Source organism: Pogona vitticeps, chromosome 1 (genome assembly GCF_051106095.1).
Source record: "Pogona vitticeps strain Pit_001003342236 chromosome 1, PviZW2.1, whole genome shotgun sequence".
Lineage (NCBI taxonomy): Eukaryota > Metazoa > Chordata > Lepidosauria > Squamata > Agamidae > Pogona > Pogona vitticeps.
The window spans coordinates 275,412,710-275,434,155 of NC_135783.1; the positions used below are offsets into that span (position 1 = coordinate 275,412,710).

Genomic DNA, 21,446 nt, shown 5'->3' on the forward strand with positions numbered 1-21,446 from the left:
GCTCAAAGATCTCTGACACTCTCTCCCTAGATATTGAGCTGGATAAACGCATTGGCAAAGCAGCTACCATGTTCTCTAGACTCACAAAGAGAGTATAGCTTAATAAGATGCTGATAGCATATACCATATATGGAGCCTGTGTCCTGCATACACTCCTGTACTGCAGTGAGTCATGGATCCTTGCACAGTAGGAGAGGAAGCTGAACACGTTCCATATGCATTATCTCCGAAACATTTTTATATCACTTGGCAGGTAAAGGTAAAGGTTCCCATTGACATTAAGTCCAGTCGTGTCCAACTCTAGGGCACGGTGCTTATCCCCATCTCCAAGCCGTAGAGCCAGCGTTTGTCCGAAGACATTTTTAGTGGTAACGTGGCCAGAGTGAATAGACATGGAATGCCGTTAGCTTCCCAATTAGGTGGTACCTATGTATCTACTCGCATTTCCATGCTTTCAAACTGCTAGGTTGGCAGGAGCTGGGACAAGCGACAGGAGCTCCCTCCATTGCGTGGATTTGATCTTATGATTGCTGATCTTCTGACGTTGCAGCACAGAGGCTTCTGTGGTTTAACCCACAATGCCACCATGTCTCTTTGGACAAAGTATCAAATAGAGTAGTCCTAGAATGAGCTGGAATTTTTAGCATGTATACATTACTGAAACAGCAATGTCTACGTTGCTTTGGGCATGTGAGAATGGCTGATGGTTGGATTCCAAAATATCTCCTGTATGGAGAATTAGTGCAGGGAAATCACCCCAGAGGGAGATCACAGCTGCGATACAGGGATATCTGCAAGTGGGATCCGAAGGCCTTAGGAATTGACTTCAACAGATGGGAAACATTGACATCTGATCTTTCAGCCTGGAGGTAGGTGGTGCAGCATGGCCTCTCCCAATTTGAAGAAACACTTGTTCAGCAGGCCAAGGCAAAGAGGCAGTCCTGAAACCAGTAAAATCAGGGAGCTGGACAGGAGACAGATTGTATTTGTCTTCAGTGTGGAAGGGATTGTCACTCTCGAACTGGCCTTCTCAGCTACACTAGACGCTGTTCCAAGACCTCTATTCAGAGCACGTTACCATAGTCTCTTGAGACTGAAGGGTGCCTACACGGTGTCAATGTTGTAATTTATCTTTTCAGCTGTTTAATTTCTTTTCAAATTCTTCTTTCATATATTGAGCGTCTGTTTCTGTCGTTTTCAAAATACTCTCTATTTTCACTGTCTTAAGTAATTTTTCTCTGCTTGTACTGATATAATCATTTAGGCTTCTTTCTTCCTCCTTCACTACCTCCTGTATTTGCAGTAATCCATGGCCTTTGATTTTTCATGGTAAATATAATCTGCCCACATCACTTTTTGGATGTAGTGTGTGATGCATGTTCATTAGTTTCCATGTTTTTTGATCCAATTCTTCTAATTTGTTTTGAGTCCAATCTATTATTCCAGCTAGGTATCTAATCACTAGAACTGCCAATGTGTTTATGGCTTTGATTGTATGTCCCCTATTTAATTTTGATTTTAAGATTTTTCAGCCTTTTAATATATTCCCTTTCTGTCAGTTCTTTAACTTTTGTGTGCACGATGTTATCTGCTTCTAGTATTCCGAGGTATTTATAATTTTCATCACTTGAGAGTGATTTTATAATAATTCCATCTAGTTTTCGGATCTTGCCACAGTGTATAGATAGAGCTGCACATTTGTGAATTCCACATTTCATTTGGGTGCCTTCACTAAATATTTGCACTGTGTTTAGCAATGACTCCATCTCCATGGAACTTTGTGCATGGAACTCCATCTCCATGGAACTTTTAGGTCATCCTTGTATTTTATTGACATGGGGATTAGTGAGGTGTTAAACAGCAGAGGTGACAAAGAATCGCCTTGAAACATTTCTCTTTTTTTTTATAGTAACTTCCCCAGTTTCCTCACCATGGGCCATTAAGACAGTTTTCCATTTTCCATTTCTTCTTCTTAATGGTTGAGAGCGGTTCATGTAAGAGCAATAGTGCAAGCAAATCTAGTCTGTTACATGGTCATCCATCACAGTATACTTCATCTACTAGCAGAGTAAACAACTGCATGCCCTGTCATGCACCCAGCTGTATGATGCATAGCAAGTGAAAGGACTAAACCACTCCTCTGTCCATCTTTATGTGAGATTTTGGTCATGGCATTATAAAACATCAGATTTCTCTCTCTCTCTCTCTCTCTCTCTCTCTCTCTCTCTCTCTCTCTTTCTCTCTCACACTGTGGTATTTTCCTTTTCAAATCCTAATGCTCAAGTGGTGCTCTTATTAAGATTCATTTTCATGTAAACAAAATATACATATCAACCATTTTAAATTAAAACTATCTTCTGTCTTTGACTAGTGTTCTCTCTTTGACATTTCTGTTCTATTTTTCTTTGTAACAATAGGCCAGAAACCAGTTCTAACGTTTAAAATTTACCAGGCTTATTGTAGCAAGTAACCCTATTGGTACCATTGAGGCCCACCAGTTAAACATTTTTTAGAATCAAGTTGTCATTGGCTTATTGTTTTGGATTAGTATGTGAAATTCAGTTCCTCAGATGCTCTTCTGAGCCCTCGTTCACTTTCCAGCCCTCAAGCTTTCTGTCTTGTTCTGAGTTCTGACAGCTAGGAAATGATCTTTCCCCGAGCACAAGCATGCAATTTATTATGCCAAAATGAGCTTCCATATCCTTCACTTGTATGAAAGAAACATCTTAGCCTATATATGCTATGTACTTGACTGGTTTAATGGTCATACCTTCTTCCCAAGGAAGTATGAAAGGGAAATGTGTGAGAGAGATAGAAGACTATTCACAACCCCTTTGACCATTATTGGTTTGCTGTTGCCCTTGAAAGTTCCCCCTTCCTGTGAGTGGGGTCATTAGAAATTATATCCACTTGGGGCAAAGTTTAAATGGACTCCTTCCCTTGATAGAGAAGGGAGGTTAAAATTAAGATGCAGCTGGCAAGCTTTCTCTATGAAAAGTATATTAGTTAAACCTGCCTTTTTGCTTCCCTGCCCTTTTTTCTTTAACAACAAACAGGAACATGCCAGTATTAACCTACTAGCCAGTGAATATTATTGCTTGAGTTCACAATGCCTTTGGGACTCTGACAGTGATCCTTTTAAAATCCTTTCCAAACTATATTTTATGGGGAGAATGGAGAACGATGGTCATTCTTCCTCTCTAGTATGCATTCTGAGCATCATACAGTAAGAAGGTTATAAGCAAATGAGACTGGGCTCAGAAGACAAAATGGTGATTGGAAAAAAGCCATATGAAGAAATTTGAATGAACAACCTTCAAAACATGGCCAAAACAGCCTAAAAAACCTACAACAACAAAATTTGAATGAATTTGGTACGTTTAGCAGAGAAAAGACAAGAATGAAGGTAGGCTTGATAGCACTCTTCAAATGTCTAAAGAGCTGTCACACAGAAGACAGCAAAAACTACTGTGCTGAATTAGAGATCAAACCTAGATTTGGTGGGATTTAGTTGCAGCAGAGTAGATCTTAGTTAAACAGATGATTAGGTGAGGTCAGCAATTTCTCCATAGGGTGATGGGTTGATAGAGATCTTCAAACAGAAGTTGGGCTGCTATTTGCTAGGGACACATTCTCATTTCTAAATCAGGCACTGGAATGGGTTTTATAAATCTCAAACTCATTCCTCCAACTTCTTACTCCAGTACATATGAATTTTCTAAGAGTTCATGACAGCTCAGTAATGACAGGTGACTCTAGAATTCTACAGACTGTTGGATAGCTCTGTGGAGTCAGAGGCTGGGAGCTGGATTCCCCACTGTGCCTCTTCGATGGGGGCTGGAGTCAGCGATCCATAGAATCCCTTCTAGATCTACAGATCTAAGCTTCAAATAGCAGGAGCAGTCTATCAAAATTATAGAAACATTGACTAGCATTATATAACAGATACAAGATGATGACGATGACAATGATGATGATCTCACATTCATGTCAATATTTTTATAGTAATTATAGACATGGGAATGGCAAACTTCTCAAGTTCCTAGAATATATAACTAGAGATGGTGGTATTTGTATAAGAATATGAATACCCCTGCACAGGTGGAGATAATGAGGGTCCGGCCCCATGGTGCTGGAGGGTCCACTCACTGATCTGCCACTGCCATGGGCTGCACGATCCTGTCCTCTCCACAGTTTGCAATTGGTGAGCCACTACTGGCAGGAAGCAGGACAACAAGCTTCTCTGCCTTGTTATCTCCACCTGTGCAGGGGTATTCGTATTATAATACGAATACCCCCATCTCTCTATATAACTATATTCCAAATTGATTCTAACAGAACTATACCCCTTTCCACAGTCTCTTATAGAGCAAAATGAATATAAAACCTTAAATGTGAGTGAAATGTTTTTCATACAGCTGAAAACTTGATGGATTTAAGCATCCAGATGCAATGTTCACCTACAATTTAAAGAAAATAGCTAGTGCTTTTAAAATCATCACTGTGGGATAAAATATAAGTTCATTTGTATTAATTGATGAAATGTCGGTGCCTCCTTTAATCTACTCTTCATCAGTTACATGTTTGACTTTGTTCTGCTTGAACTATGTGGCTGTATGGTCTATAACCTTAACTTTCTGAATGAATCTATTCCTTTTATCATTTATCTCACTATATAGTGATTTTTTTTTACTGTAGCTCTCATTCACATTATATAATATTTCTTCTTTGATATCCTTAATACTTCTTTCAATCCTTAAAATATCCCTATTTTTAAAATACCTTTGTCCTATGTCATTAACAAAAGTCATGTTCTATACTTTAAAGCAATATACTAATTAATTGTACATTAAATGACACAACATAGGGAGAAATGCTGTCCATTGGTTAAGTTTTCATATGGTGCAATCCAGTTACTCCTGACTAAAGTAGATACATTAACTAGAATCCTGTTGTTACAGCTCTGCTCACACAAGGCCGATGTCACCAGCCACATCTCTTATTTTTAATTAAAAGTTTACTACCTCCAAGAATTCCTAGGAATCATTTTGACCTGGGGAAGCTTTTGGGATCAGAGAGGCTTTTCTAGACATTATTAAAGGCCAAAACAGAGGGTGATAATTGATGCCTTGGTAAAGATTATAGACCTCTTGGGTGTAATGAACCTAAGTTTTCTAAATGCATGAGGAGGGGGAGCATGCCAGGCTTATATTATTCTACTTTGTAACCACTTTAATTGGACTCTGGCCACTCCTTTCTGCTATATCTATTGTTACACTGATATTATCAGGGTTCACCTAACAGTCTCACTTCCTTTCTTTCCTGACTCCCTAAAGATCAAACATGTTATTGCTCCTTTCCCATGTGCCTTCGGTGCACAAGACTCTCTAGTTTGGATTAGGGTTGAGGCTTTTGTATCTTGAATGTAACTTTCTTAGTAAAGGCTCACTGTTTTTAATTGGTTCTCTTACTTTTGTGAGGGACTAACAGTTTTTGTGTTCACACAGCACTTACTTTGCTGAGAGAAATTTTATAGCTTGTTTCCTCTCACTTTTTGAACATTCACAACAGTGACTTCACAGGGGTAGCTGAATTAAATTGAGATGGTAGAGGAAAGAAAACTGGTGGAGGAAAGATCAGCAGTTTAAGATATGCAGATGACACCATATTACTTGCAGAAAGTAGCAAAGATTTAAAACAGTTACTGATGAAGGTGTAAGAAGAAAGTGTGGAAATAAGATTACAATTGAACATTGACTACAGAAGTATTATATCACTGTGATGTTGATAATGATTGAATCAAAATTGTTGAAGATTGTCTCTAGTTTGACTCAGTCATCAATACAAACAGAGAGTGGAGTTAAGAAATCAACTGTTATGTACAGGTCTGCAAACTGGACCATGAAGAAAGTTGACAGGAAAAAAAAAGAGATGTATTTGAAATGTGGTGTTGGAGGAGAGCTTTATGGATACTTTGGATGGCCATTGACTGCTAAATCAAATCAAACCTGAAGTTTCACTAAAAGTGGAAATGGCTAAATTAAGGCTATCAATTTTTGGACACATCCTGAGGAGACATGAGTCAAATGAAGCCTAGAAAAGACAATAATGCTGGGAAAAGTTGAAGGGTACAAAAAAGAAAGAAAGAAAAGAAGACTGAATCTGAGATGGAAGTTATGGCTTTCGGTTTCAAGCCCCTTAGCAAGCTCTTAACAATAGGACATTTCAGGGGCCACTAATTCTTTACCTAAAAGCTTGGTGTTGTTCAGAGGAAAAGACTGCCTCTTCTAACATTAGCTTGGTATTCAGTAAATTAGTTTACTTTTGTTTTTTACTTGGACATCTGGAAGACAGTATGGCTTTGTCTGCATGTTTGCATTAATATGCTGGAATAATGCTATATAAAGAGGAAGTACACTTTTGCCGTGATAGGAGATATTATGCTCAAAAGGGCCACTACTGCTCTAAAATCTTCCCAGAGAACATAGACAGCTTTTGACTACAATAGGGAACACCCCTCCAAATTTGTGGGATGAGGTACCCCATGCTGATCCATGAGATATCCCTTGTGAAAAAGTTTGGCATATCAGCTTCTCAGCCCCTGTGACAGCTGCCTTCAGGGTGCAAATTTTTAGATAGTTTTAGATAGATACCTTACATTTAGTCTAGGTTTTCCAATCTTAAATTGTTTCATCTTGAACTTCGAGAACTTTTCCAGTTACAAATTCATTTCATCCTGAACGCCAAGCTTATTTTTAGTTCACAAAAATGCCCTTTTCCTGTGCATTAGTCCTAATGCATACTTAATGCACCATTTTGCCTAATGTACCCATCATGCTGCCAATATTTCTAATTCAATTTATGAATATTGCTTTTACACATGTATATATTTTTGTGTATACTTCCCCCCCGCCCTTTTGTTTTAATTGCGGAACTCCACCACAAAATTAAAAAAAATTAAAATGCTGAAGAATAACTGAGTTTCAGTATGCATGTCCATAGCCATCAGCCCCTTTAAGGAGAAACAAATATTTGCAGAAAAAGAAAGAGCAGAAAGGTAATTCAACTCCCTTCTTGGCACTGTTGAAGTTATCTTTATTTTGAGCTATTAGTCCATTTCAAAAATTCTGGCAACACATATGGAAACTGTAGGGAGGCTTCATGGCCAGCAGTCTCACTTGGTTGCAAACTGCCATGTGGAGAGCAGAAAATGTATGAAAACACTTACACACACAGGGCACATGTTTTGTATGACTGGTGAAACATGAAGTCCGAAAAAGTCTTGCCACACACATATGTTAATTCCCCGTATATTTAAAGAGGATAAACAATTTGCATTGATAGACTCACTCACACAGCCTTCGGTAACACAAATAAGTAACTGTATCAAACTCCAACTAGAAATAAAAATTGTATTTTGATCCCTTATGAACAATCATATGTGAAATTTTCCAGCCCTCCTTAGGGCTATTAAAAGTGTAAAAACTACAGTTTACAGAACGGCATGATGAAGCAAGGCACTGAAGCAGCAAAAGGGGTTACAATAAAGACTCATCAGTGAAATACACTGGTGAAAGCACTACTAAATTTTCATCTCATTCAAGGAATAGCATTCATCAAAATGCATTAGGCACTGCCAAGCATTTAGCTGAACTGATGCAGCCGGTCCCAAAGCAGCCCAAAGCTCCCATTTCATATCTTTTCCTTTTATGTGTCTTTTAAAGCACTTTATGTGAATGGAGACCATAGATTTTCTCCAACTCTCCCAGAGACATTTAAACGCAACTCCTGTCCCAAAGAGGTTTGAGAGAGTACAGGTGGAAAACTAAATTGTCTCACAGGAGGTGAAGGACGGTTCACCCAAGTTATATAACATAATGTGAAAGAGAAGATCAAAGCTTTTTATGCAACCCAGGATCAAATATTTCAAACAGCTAGAGGAGCTGCAAACTCCAGAATATCTTTGAATGATGTACTGTATAATATTTTAAGGGATCCAAAATTGACATTGTTACTTATCACAATCTTTGTCTACCAATTCGGTATAACAAAATTTGGGGATTTTTTTTTTAAAAAAATGTGTTTATGTGTGTAGATACAGTATATGTGTGCATATGTATTTGTTGCTTGTTGCTTTTCTTTATATTGAAGCATAAATCCAGTTCCATGTGTCCTACTGTAAGCCTCCTTGTAGCTTACACTGAGCTGTTAAAGTTTAACAGTTATACTCACTAGGCAACCCTGGGCTGGAGCATCTTAGCCTGGAGAGGGTTGTCATGAGGGATGAAATACAGAGGATAACAGCCATGTACTATATGCTTCCTTGACCACAATGACTGGGAAAGTCCTGCTGAAATGTGGCATCAGATTGGCCCACACCCTAGAATAAACTTGTCAGTTTCTCTACTTCCCTGTCTCATCAACCAGGCATTTTCTAGAAAGTGGGGGATTTTTTTGTCAGATTTAAGAATGGCAGTGTCTCAGATATTTTTGGTGGAATTTTTCAAAGCTTGAATCACACACTAAATTTTGCAATGGTCCAGACTCCATTGCTTGTTTTATCTCCTGCAACCAGAGAATTCAGTCTAAGGTAGTAGTTCAGTGTGCTTTGGGATTTGACCAAAGCCAGGACATGAGATATCCATAGTGCTTACCAAGTATTTGATTGCCACCATTATTTGCTATAAACACTTTTCAACACACCTGTTCAAATCTGTGATATACAGGCTACCGAATTCCAGTTTTTGAACACATACTGGATTCTTTCAATACATGAACTAAAAGAACAATTTTAATTTTGTGTCAGTTACAATGAACAGATAAATGTCCAGGTATCATAGACATGTTCTTATAGCTGCAATAATAAAGCTCCAAGTAAAACTTATTTCTAATGTCATGCATATTCATTGGATATTAAAACAATCGAAACATTCCAAGTAACCGCCTTTATCTTTTTTTATCTTATTTCAACAAAAACAAATGTTATGCAGATTGCTTATCTTAGGCAAAAATAATAATATTTCTAATATTACATCAATTTTCCCCCTACAACAGATGACCATATTACCTCATTTTGGAGATCCCTGATCATTTTGCTTTTCCTCTCCATTTCTGTCTTCAAAAAGTTGATCTGGAAATGTAAAGTGACATACATTAAAAGTTTAATGATTCTGTGTATATCCACCAATAGACATAATGGAATTCTGTTGCTTAACATAGTTATGTAATACTGGAGAAGGCCCATTGAATCAGTGGATATTTGGTGAGTTAATTCCTCCATAGGTTCCATTGATTTATATGGGCCTACTCTAGTTGCAACTTACCAGTGGAATTTACAGAGGAGTTGACTCACCAAATTTCCAGGGACAAAATAAATAAATAAATAAAATAAAATATCACAGCTCAACTTCTGAGGAGGAGTGAAATCCACTCTCAGAAGGAGAGGCCACCTGACCTCTACTCCTATCCCCAGCCAGCACAGAAAGTTCTGGGGCATTTAGTTCCCTGCCATTAGAGTGCCAACATCAGAGTGGCAACATCTGGAGGGGTACAGAATGCATGAATCAGAGAAAGCTTGCAATTCACGTTTCAAAGTTTTCAAAGTCCCCAAACATGTCAACAACCTGGGATTGAATTTGGAAATTTGGCACAAATAATGCGGCTCTCATGTCACCAAACTTTGGACTAGAATAATGTTGCTTCTTCCTTTGTTTCTGCCCTGGATAAAAGACCCCTGCAAGGCTTACGATATGCTAAAGGCAGTGATGCTGATTCTCTACTCTTGATTTCAAGTAGAAATCGAAATATTTCCTTTATCCTACTTTCTAAAAAACCTAATTTTTTTTACATTCCAAATATATGATTTATGAAAATTGGGATATAAAGTGAAATAAAGTGAAACAAAATTTTTACCCATCTGCACTGACCAAACTAAAACAGCTGTTTCACCATGGGGATACCATGCCGTACCTTTTTGTCAGGTGAGAAACTCTCGGGGGGGGGGGAAGAGGTGGCAACCCTAATTAAGCCATCTTTGAATGGAACTGGATCCAAAGCTATACTTTTGAAGATGAAGTGCCCAATCAAAGATTTATCTGGTCCAAAGATAAACCTCCCAGCTTCAGTTTTCTCCCCTTTTTCTTAAACTCTTAAATTCTTTCATGCATAAATTTGAAGAAATTGGCAGGTTTTGGAAATGTCCTATAAAAAGAATGAAGCTACCTGCAGTTTCCCCCAACTCTAATCTAAAGATATGACTGGACTGTTGAATATGCTTAGATTATGATGGGTTTGCTCCCACCCCATTTTATTATAATATTATAATAATAAAATAGAACCAGGTCCATGTATTTGCTAAACTTTTGCAATTATAATGCACTTTCCTGAAGCATACTTTTTAGTGTCCTTTTTTAAAACTCTAAAAAAATCACAAAATAATGCAAAGGTTTTCTAAAGTGGAATTCAAGGCAGAGAGACATTCCTTTGCAAGGTACAGATCAGGATTACACTTGCCTTTGGCTCAGTTCTACCTGAGGTTTGGATGGAGGACTTCACAAGTTCACCAATTATTCAGCACTGAATGCTTCATAAGAATTGTGGTTTCTATATATGAATCCTATAATGACTCACAGCAAGAAATGCTGAAAGGCTCAATTGCTAAAAATGCTCTTGAATTATCTCTACAGGATCTATGATAGCAGTTTATAATTGAATAGATTTCTCTCGCACACATTTATCTCACTAGACGTGTATTATTGTACTGTCAACCAGCTTAATTCCAGAAATAACATTCCTGTTTGTAGCTTTCTAAAGCGGGTAAGCAAAAAACCTTGATGTTCTCACCTGAATTCTGATAATCCTGAATAACTTGATGAAGTATGAGTGAAGCACATTAATTTCACACATTTTTCATAAGTGGTTTCAAAAGCTCTGAATGAAGTAGGATCTAAGCTGTATTTATTTATTCTCTCCTACTAATTTTGCATTCAGCTGCAATATTTTTTTCTCTCCTCATCTGCCTGAAAGGCATGATTTTTTCACAGACCTGTGTCATAAATGTAATCTGCAAGATTGTTTATAATGTGCTTTTGTTTCTTGATAATGAGCATTTTCATGGACAGCATTTAGAAATGTTCAGAAATGAAACACAGTTTTTGTAAACAGAAGGGGCTATGACCCAGGGTGGGCCTAGAACAGTGATCCCCAACCTTGGGTAACTCAGGTGCTCCTGGACTGCAACTCCCAGAAAGTCTGGCCAGCATGGGTGGTGGTGAAGACTTCTGGGAATTACAGTCTAAGAACACCTGGGATACTCAAAGTTGGGAACCAGTGGTCTAGAAGAAAATAGTCCATAGTTACAATGTTCCAAAAGCATCCAGCTACTTTTAATCTCTTTTTTTAAAGCAAGTTTTTGGCACAGGAAAGTGATTGGCACAGGAAAGTGATTACTGGCTGAAATTCTTTTCACATATCTGTGCCCAAAGAATTAACAAAACTATCTTAGAACTGCAGAACTGAAAGGGACCCTATAGAACATCAAACCCAGACCCCGTCAAGGAGGCACAGTGGGGAAATCAAACTCTCCAACATCTAATCACTGAATTATCCAGAAGATCTAATATCTTGGAATTACAGAGCTGGAAGGGACTCTGTGAATCAAGAAGGCTAATGATGTTATCAGCAGGGGGCGATATTCAATTCCTACTTCTGTCCCATGACCCCATATAATCCCTTTCATACTGTATAACAATATGGCTGACAACTGCCAGAGTCCCTCACCTTCATGACCAGTGGATGAAAGTAATTACATGGGAGTCATAGGACAGAAGTAGAAAATATTTATTTGCTGATCTTACTTCTGTGACAACCAACCTCCTAATATCCTATGAATCTGCCCTTTGGTCTAAAGTTTTTCATTTTCTGGAATAAACTGCTGGTTCCACACCCCTGTTTGTGGTATTATATTACTGTTAACCTACCAATAAAAAGGTAGAAGTCAAAAACAAACAAACAAACAAACATGATCCAAATGCTAGTGTACATGTTGGACAAGTAGCAGAACAATCACAAAATGGCCTGCTGGTGAAATCCTACTGTGGCTCTACCATTGCATCCTGAATACATGGCCAGGCTAGGAAAGGGAATTAATTAACTAATTAAATGCTGTTCTTTCCTCAGAATCCTCCAGTACACTGATTAGTAATGGGAGGATTTCTATGACATTTCACATTTTCTCTGCCATCTACTTTCGAACTCATAGGTAAGTTCAAACATGTTTATGAACAATCGGTCCTTTCTCCCTACTGATTAGGTACTGAATCCTGATCAGTGATAATGGAACATAATGACCCACCAGTAGAGTAACACAGGATCTTAAGGCTGCAGAAGTATTTCCCTAGCTACCATTTTCCATTACCTGCTGAAAAGCCAAACCACTTGTGTTATGGTTATTTTGTGACCAGTTTGATTTGAATAGAACCTTGGCCAAGATTTCTGACAGTGCAAAACCTCAGCTCTGGGGCTGAAGGTGGTCCTTGGCCACTCTCCTTGTGGATTTTGAACAGATCACCTTCAAAGTCTACACCAATGTCTTCTTACAGGCCTGCCAGATGAAGAAGGGTATGCAACCAACATTGGATATGTTCTCTCAAAGCTTGCCTTACATCCAGGGAGATTTGTGCATAGCTGAGAAGTCAAAAAGAAGAGGTCCACACCAATGAGACAGGGAGACCTCTGTAGTACCTTGAGCCCTGCTGGCTAGAATACTGGTGGATCAGGATTCCATTTCTTTCATACTGTTGTTTTCATTAGCAATATTTGTTGTACTACTACAGAAAACAATATACTAATAAAGAAGAAGATCTGAAACAGGCGGATGGTCTTTCTAAGGTAACACAACTGCTGGGATTTCAAGGTTAATTTTTTTGTAAGATCAGCAGCATTTCTCAGAGAATTTCTGTGCATCTCTACATTAAATTTAAACAAACATATATTTAAAGTTTTCATTTAAAAATCTGGAACTATGCTTCATTATTCAAATGCAAAAATTTTCCATTATATCTGAAGGCAACAATATTGTGTCTACAGGAGACAAGCAGGGGATACTACTCAAAACTTCCCATGTATTTCCAGCCTTATTATACTTATTGTATAGAACATATTTTCACCTCCTGTGTTATATTATTACAATGTTATTTATTGTGGCAGGCTTTTGACCTTGAAACTTTTGAATTCAATCTTTCCCACCACTGAAATACAAATCATTAGCAGATGTCAGTGATTTAAGTCAGGAATCAGACAATATCCTTTTATTCAATAGAGATGACGGATGGATGGAAAGTTACCTATATATAATAATTATTTCACTGCAAAACTTAAAAGCTGTAAATTTAGCTTGCTTTTAGATATTTTTCCCATCACACAAGGAAAATCATCAGTTACTACCTCATCCAATGCACTGAAACAAAGGAAGTACACTTAAAAATAACTACAGTTACTCATATAGATGAAGTTCAAATCAATATAACAGTAATGTAGCGAATTAGATCCCATTTCCATGGGTGTAATAATTTATACTTCTATTTTATATCCCCCACAGAATCCTGACACGACCGACTATGTTGCTTAAAATGTTATTAAGCCTCCTCTACTTGGAAGGGGCATTTTAGCCCCCTTGGGTCACATTTTGTGGCACAATACAGAAAAACCTAGAGACACAAGATGGACATTCTCCAACACTATCCCCTGAAAAGTTGTAAAAGATATCAGTCAACGGCCATGTACAGGCTTAGGGTTACTGTTATGGGGGCAAGGATGGTTCTTGCTTTTGTTCTTCTTGGTTCTGAACTAGAAAAAAGATTGCTGGGACAAAACGAATTCCAATAAATAAATGTTTTTGGCTGTGGGAATCCTTCATGGTCCCAGCCAATGTAACATGCTATGTAAAAAAATGACCCTCCCCCTCCACTTGGGCAAACTAGGATTCTATATACAGTGGTGCCTTGCTTAACGGGCACTCTGTTTGACGACGAAATTGCTAGACGTCAATGTTTAATTTTCAGTGAATTTTCTGACTTATGCACCATTGTGCCAAACTGAACTCCATGAATGAAACTCATACTCAATTCATTAACAACAGGAAGGCCATGTGAAACAGGAACTGAAACCACAAGGTAAAGAAGTCTACAAGAGAAGATCAAGGAAGAACAGGAAGCAAGGCAAGTGATTCTTTTTAAAGGAACCTCCAATTTCTACATGAGATCTTGTCTCCAGAATAGGTCTGAAGCCAGTGTCCTATTAATAGCAGAAATTATGCTATGTTATGTACCATCAGGTTGGAACCAAATTACAGTATACTGACCCAAAACAAGCAAAAGTACAGCTGGTTGGCTATAAAAACATACACAACCCATCTGATGCTACCATGTTTACTATTCTCTGTCACAATGAAATAATTATTGTCTATGGGCAGAGATGGGGCCTATGATTGGACAGTAGTTTGATCATCCCCAAACCACTGTCCGATCATAAAAATAAAAATCACATAAAAATCATATAGATCCATGAGGATCTGTGTCTCGGATCCATGCTTTTATGCTGCTACAATGATATACACATTTGATATCTGTGTTATAGTCTGTGAGCACAAATACGACCTATGATCTGACAGTAGTTGGGGACAGATCAAATGCAAAAATCATGTGGATCCCACAGGATCCATGCCTTGAATCATTTTTTTTTTGCACAACAGCAAAGCTATGCACTGATGGATGCATGATTTCTGTGGTGTAGTATGTGGGTACTTATGATTTGACATGGTTTATGGCAGATCCCGTTAAAATCATGTGGATCCACCTTTCTGCCCCACTGCAAAGACAGCTCTTCACTCCTCACTTAAGCTGCACATCTCACCTGCCCTTTTACTTCTGACCCTGCACCTCAGGCTTCTCCATTTGCCTCCCTTATATTTTGTTAAATTGCAGTAAGTAGTGGGACTAGCAAATCCCAAACAGACACAATTTACACCAACAAAGGCATTCTCATATGACAAAGCAGTTCAAACTAAATTGATTTCATAAGTGAGTTAAATTAAACAACCTTTTTCCTGCCCAGTAAAACACCTCACTTTTGAACCGAAAACACACTTCCTGGGGGGAATCTGACCTTCCATGTGTGTCATGTAGTCACCTTTTTAAAATTGATTTAAATTTTAAACCTGATTCAAATGTATTTTTTCCTAATGTAACCATGTTCTTAGATTAAGGGAGGAGGGAACAGCCCCTCAACTAATTCCCTTGACTAATGCAGACAAGTAGGGCCATGCTTATATACATATCCGTTTCGCCATGTAGTTTGCCACAATCCTTTTGCATACCCTCCGCAACATTAATGTGAGAATAAAGATCCAGTTTATAACAGATGGTAATTAATTAACCATTAAGAAAAACTTCAAACAAAAGCAAAGGTGTGGAAGAAATGGGTCCAGAACAATGGTTTGCAGAAGGTTGTGCCCTAGCAGCTAATTCTTGAGAGGACAGCAAACAATTATTGATTGCTTTTCAGCAGCATGTATGCACCTCAGGTTAATTATTTGTCTGCACAAGACACGAGTTTTATATTATCAACCATTTGGGGAAAAATTTATGTTCTAACAGAAATTACTATTGCCAATGATATATAGTAGATAAAATTCACACCTTGGTCATAACCTGATTCATGAATCAAGCATCAGTGATGAAACTCCAAATCAAATAGCAGAGATAGCTCTGCTTTTAGAGAGCTTGGAAAAGTTGTTCTTTTGGATTACATGCCCCAGAACTCTGACTATATATATACATACACATACATACACACACACACACACACACACACACACACACACACACACACACACACACACGTGTGTGTGTGTGTGTGTGTGTGTGTGTGTGTGTGTGTGTGTATGTGTATGTATATATATAGTCAGAGTTCTGGGGCATGTATATATATAGTACATACATATATACATACACACACAGAGAGAGAGAGAGAGCGATCAGGAGTGGTGGGTGTGTTTGTATGTGTGTCTAATACTAGATCATGCCTTCAGAGGTACAAAGGTCACCACAGACTTTCAAGGAGGAGCTGTGAATTCCCAAATGATAGGATGGTACTGGCATCCTTCTAGGAGAAAAGTCCATGGTGTCTCCTCCTCTCCTAAGTTTCTTCAGTACAACAACCTTCCCTCATGACTATTAGTTGCAGTTTGGGAGTAATTTTCTGGACAACAATGCCCATAGGAATTCCACATCTAAGCAGTGAGAGAATTTTGAGATATAGCAGTCCTCCAAGCTTCCCTTCCCTCTGGAGGATCACAGGAGACCTACAACATTTTGTATTATTTGTGTGTTTTAAAAACTGCACATTGAGCACAAAAGTGGAGGTTCACAATTTTAACCCCAACACATGCCCCAAAGTTCAATTCTCAATCAGCTTTTTGTGAAGGAGAACAAACAATTCACACCCAGTGTTAGCTTCCAAGGATGAAAGTACAGTCTCACTAAAAAACAAAAACAAACAGATTCTCTCCAATTTATACCCACAGCTGTTTCAGTTCCTCTCCCAATCTGTTTGACTAAAAGAGTGTATGAACGATCCATAATTCTCCATCATCCTCCCTTTCAGAGTTACTACCTTAGGGACACCAACACAGGTAACTCTAAATACATAATTGCCATAAATCATGAAGACAGAAGAGGTAGTCCCACCCCACAGAACCAGCCCAGTCCACTCACTGGGCTCTGCACGAAGTGTGTGTCCATCAGCAATGTTGCCCCACCAATTGCGGAAGTAGTCCAGCCAGCACTTCCCCGCCTCTTCCCATAGCCAACTACTCCAGCAAGGAGGTGAGAAGATGAGTCTCTCTGCTGAGCTGCTGAGTGGTTGGCTGCAGAGAGACGCAAGGAAGCACCAGCTGGACTACTTCCATAATTGGCATGATGACAATCCTGATGGCCACACGCACCATACAGAGCCCGGTGAATGGTTCTGGGGGATGGGAATGGACCCTTCAAGCTGGGAATTGGTGGCCTGGTGCTTGCCTCCCCAGAGAGTACAGCTTGGGGAGAATGTTTCGGCCCTGTCAAGTCTCAATTGTGGGGTTCTGCAGGGCTCAATATTTGCCCAATGCTGTTTAATATCTATATGTGGCCACTGGGTGGGGTGATCAGGGGGTGTGGGGCATCATGCCACCACGCAGCTCTACATCTCCTGCTCACCTACTTCAGTGGATGCCGTTCTGTGCCTTCAGCACCGCCTGGAGACTGTACTGCAATGGATGCAGCTGAATGGGTTAAGGCTGAACCCGGACAAGACAGAGGTCTTGAGGGTAGGTGGTCCCTCCATTAGTGGTTTGGGTGACTCCCTTTCTTTTGGGAGTCCATATCTTGATGGGGGGGGGCTCACTACTCTTGTCCATGCACTCGTAATCTCGAGATTAGACCATTGTAACACTCTCTACGTGGGGCTGCCTTTGAGATTGATGTGGAAACTTCAAATGGTGCAGAATGTGGCAGCCAGGCTTCTTAGTGGGGTGAGGAAGTATCAGCATATCTCCCCCACTCTGGTTGCTTTGCACTGGCTGCCCATTCGTTTCTGCATAGATTTCAAAGTGCTAATGATGACGTACCAAGCCCTAAATAGTCTGGAACCTCGATACTTGGCATATCGTCTTCTCCCACCTAGATCTACCCGAATCACTCAACATAGCCAGCAGGGACAGCTGAGGGGCCTAACACTGAGAGAGGCCCGGAAAGAAAGAACACAAAACCAGGCCTTTTTGGCAGTGGCCCCTTGGCTATGGAACAGCCTCCCAACAGAAATCCATCTGGCACCCTCACTGGGTGTTTTTAAAAACCATTTAAAAACTTGGCTCTTTAGGCAGGCCTTGCCTCCAGTCAATTAACTGATCTTTATTCTTTGTTTTCTGAGTTATTTCATCTTGGCAATGTTTTAGAAATAAGTGTTAAAGTTATGATGTTTTGGATTATTTTATGATGTTTGTTACATTGTTATGTTTTTATCATGTGTGTAAGCCGCCCCGAGTAGACTTTGTCTAGGGGAGGTGGGGTAAAAATCTAATAAAAGTAAAGTAAAGTAAAATGACACATGTGGAACCATGTTTTCTGTTTGTACCTCCTAGATATGAATACAAAGCACCCATGTTTAGTTCATACTTATGCTAAAACTATAGAACACAAGCAAGGAAGTCACATTTTATAAAATTTTATAAAATTCAGGAGCAGAAAATATTATTAATAATAAGAAGAATATTTGGAGAATAATCCAAATATTCTCTAAAATACATACTTCCTAGACCAGCCTTTCTCAAATGTGTTTTTCAACCTTGGCACTAGGTTTGGAGAAGTGATCCACAAGTTGATACTTTGTGTTCTCTTCTCTATGCTTGTCAAAGCTAGAAAAAAATGTAGTTTTCATACTAAAAGATGAGCAGTGCAATCTTATCCCAGTTTAGCTTCACCTAAATTTGTAAATGGTATCACAGCTAGCTACATGCCCATAAGATTGTACCCATAATCCTTTTCAATAAAGGATGTTAATGAATGATAAAATTCAGGAAAAATTAGATGGTGGGTAAAAAAATTCCAATGCTAGCATTCTGGATTAGCTGAAACTGCTTACATTGGGGACAATAATTAATTAAAAAAATTAACTCCATTGCATTAAATCAGTTCTCCAGGCGGTTCTTTTATGGAGAACAAACATCAACGTTAAATGATGGTTCCATGCTACTTTGCCACACAAAAGAGCCGTAAGGGGGCTTCCAGGTCCAGGGACACCCCAGAGTTAACTATGAGAAGTACAGTGGTGCCTCGAAGTACAAACTTCCCGACGTATGACCATTTCAAGTTATGACCAGCTCGGGCCGCAAAATTTTGTTTCGACTTGCGACCGGAGCTTCGAGTTACAAACAGAAAAAGGCAGGGAAAATGGGGGGGGGGGAATTCAAATGAAGAGGCTGTTTCTTTGTAGGTCTTTCGCCCCAGCAGTTAGAGAGTGTGTGATCGGAGGAGGGTTTGGACTGTCTGGTAAGGTAAGGTGCTGCTTTCTACTTTTTAGAAACTGTTCTGGGTGGGTTTTGCAGCGTGGTTTTGGGCTGGGTGGTGGGATTATGTTTCTATGCTGTGATGGGTCTTGCACTCTCTGTTTTTTTTTTTTTTTTTTGAGGGGGTTTCCCCATTTCCAATGGGTCTTGCACTCTCTGTTTGCTTTTTGGATTTCTTTTTTTGCATTTCCAATAGGTCTTGCAGTGTTTGTTTGCTTTTTGGTTATCTTTTTTTTGCATTACTGATGGATCTTGCACTCTGTTTGCTTTTGGGCTTTTTTTGTTTGTATTTCCAATGGGTCTTGCACTCTGCTTTTGGGGGGTTTTTTGTTTGCATTTCCAATGGGTCTTGCACTCTGTTGTTTGAGTTTTTTGTTTGCATTTCCAATGGGTCTTGCACTCTCTATTTGCTTTTTGGGTTTCTTTTTCTTTTTCTTCTTTCTTTTTCCTTTTTTTCCTTTGTCATTCCCAATGGGTCTTGCACTCTCTGTTTGCTTTTTGGGCTTTTCTTTTTTCTTTTTTTCATTTCCAATGGGTCTTCCACTCTCTGTTTGCTTTTTTTTTTTTTTTGGTGCATTTCCCATGCGTCCTGAAGTGTTTGTTTGCATTTCAGTTTCTTTTTTCTTCGGCCAGAACAGATCAATCCAATGGGTCTTGCAGTATTTGCTTTTCTGTTTGGTTTTTTCCTTCGGCTGGCATGGATTAATCGTGTTTCCGATGGGTTTTAGAGTGTTTTGTTTTGGGCTTTTTTGGTGATTTTTTCCTTTGGCCAGAATGAATTAATTGCATTTCATTGCATTCCTATGGGGAAATGGTGCTTTAACTTACGACCATTTCAAGTTACAACCAGAGTTCCGGAACCAATTATGTTTGTTAAGTTGAGGCATCACTGTATGCCATTTAAGATGTGACACTGCCATATCAGGTCATATAGGGTCAGATCATTTTTTTTTCTGATTAACTAACTATACTAATCTTTGTTAAAATACATTTCAAGCTTAAAGCATGTAGAGCCAAAGGTGGGGAGTTTGATTGACCAATGTGGCTCCTATGGAAAGAGCCAGTCTTTGTAGCCATGAGCAAGCTGCACAGTCCCTGGACATCCCCAGAAAAAGGGAACAATAAACCAGTTCTGAAAAGTCGACCTAGGAAACCCAGGAAAGGGCTGTCATAAGTCAGAACTGACTTGACAGCACACAATTATTATTAAAGCAAGTACACTTATGAAACTGCTAGCAGAGTCAGAAGCTACATTTTGAAATAGTATCCTCCCTTCTAAGTGCGATGCATGTAGTATCGTTTTTTTAAAGATAGAAGGTAATTTCACTTTTCATAGATATGCAATAGGTTTTTAATCTGTTCTCTTCTTGCATCATAGATGTGGAAGTAGGAATACAAATACTCTTTGTAAAGGGTTCTGCTTTAAGAATTTTAAAACAAAAACAAAAAAGATTAATTCCATGAAATTCCCAACAGCTATAAATACTCAACTCCCAAACAAACTGCAACAGAGCACAGAGTACCACTCCTGTCCTCTGAAGATGCTGGCCACAGAGACTGGCAAAACGTTAGGAAAAATAACCTTCAGAACAATGCCAAAGAGCCTGAAAAACCCACAACATCCCTGAAGTTTGTTGTTGTTGACTTTCTGGGATGTTTGGGCAAGTTCTTAAGGTTTTTCTTCCTAACGCTTCACCAGTCTCTGTGGCCGGCACCTTCAGAGAACAGGAGTCAGGATTCTGTCTGTCCTCTGGTGCAGTTTGTTGGATAGCTGAGATGATCTGTCACTGTGATTGACGGGTGTCCTTAGCTGGTCTTTCGTGTGCAGTGATCACTGGTCCTTGGGGCTGGGTAGAGTCTGTTGACCTTTAGAACACTGTATTTTTCAGTGCTGGGAGGTAGGCTTTGTTGAGTTTTAAACTTTCTTCTTTTTTGTTGAAGCTCTGCTGGTGTTTGTGGAATTCAATGGCTTCTTTGTGCAATCTAACATAATGATTGCTGGTGTTGTCCAGTACTTCAGTAGTTTGAAATAGAATTTCATGTCCAGCTTGTTTTAGGGCATGCTCAGCTACTGCCAATTTTTCTGGTTGTTTTAGTCTGCAGTGTCTGTCATGTTCTTTGATTCTGGTGTGAATGCTGCATTTTGTGGTTCCAATATATACCTGTCCACAACTGCAAGCTATCCGGTATACTCCTGCAGTGGTGAGGGGGTCCCTTTTGTCCTTTACTGACCATAAGATTTGTTGTATTTTTGTGGTGGGCCTGAATACTGTTTGTAGTTTGTGTTTTTTCAAAAGTTTCCCCATGTGGTCCGTGACCCCTCTGATGTATGGCGTCATCGTTT

At 39.1% G+C, this 21,446-nt stretch overlaps 1 protein-coding gene across 4 annotated transcripts in view; it reads right to left on the reverse strand.

Moving 5' to 3' along the window:
• Nucleotides 1–21,446, reverse strand: part of LUZP2 (leucine zipper protein 2) — a 484,579-nt gene that overhangs the window by 210,288 nt on the left and 252,845 nt on the right. For all 4 annotated transcript variants that reach the window (XM_072985873.2, XM_020790416.3, XM_072985874.2 and 1 more), the window contains one exon: nt 9,068–9,130. In XM_072985873.2, coding sequence (XP_072841974.1) covers nt 9,068–9,130 — 63 coding nt within the window. The remainder of the gene's footprint in view (nt 1–9,067; nt 9,131–21,446) is intronic.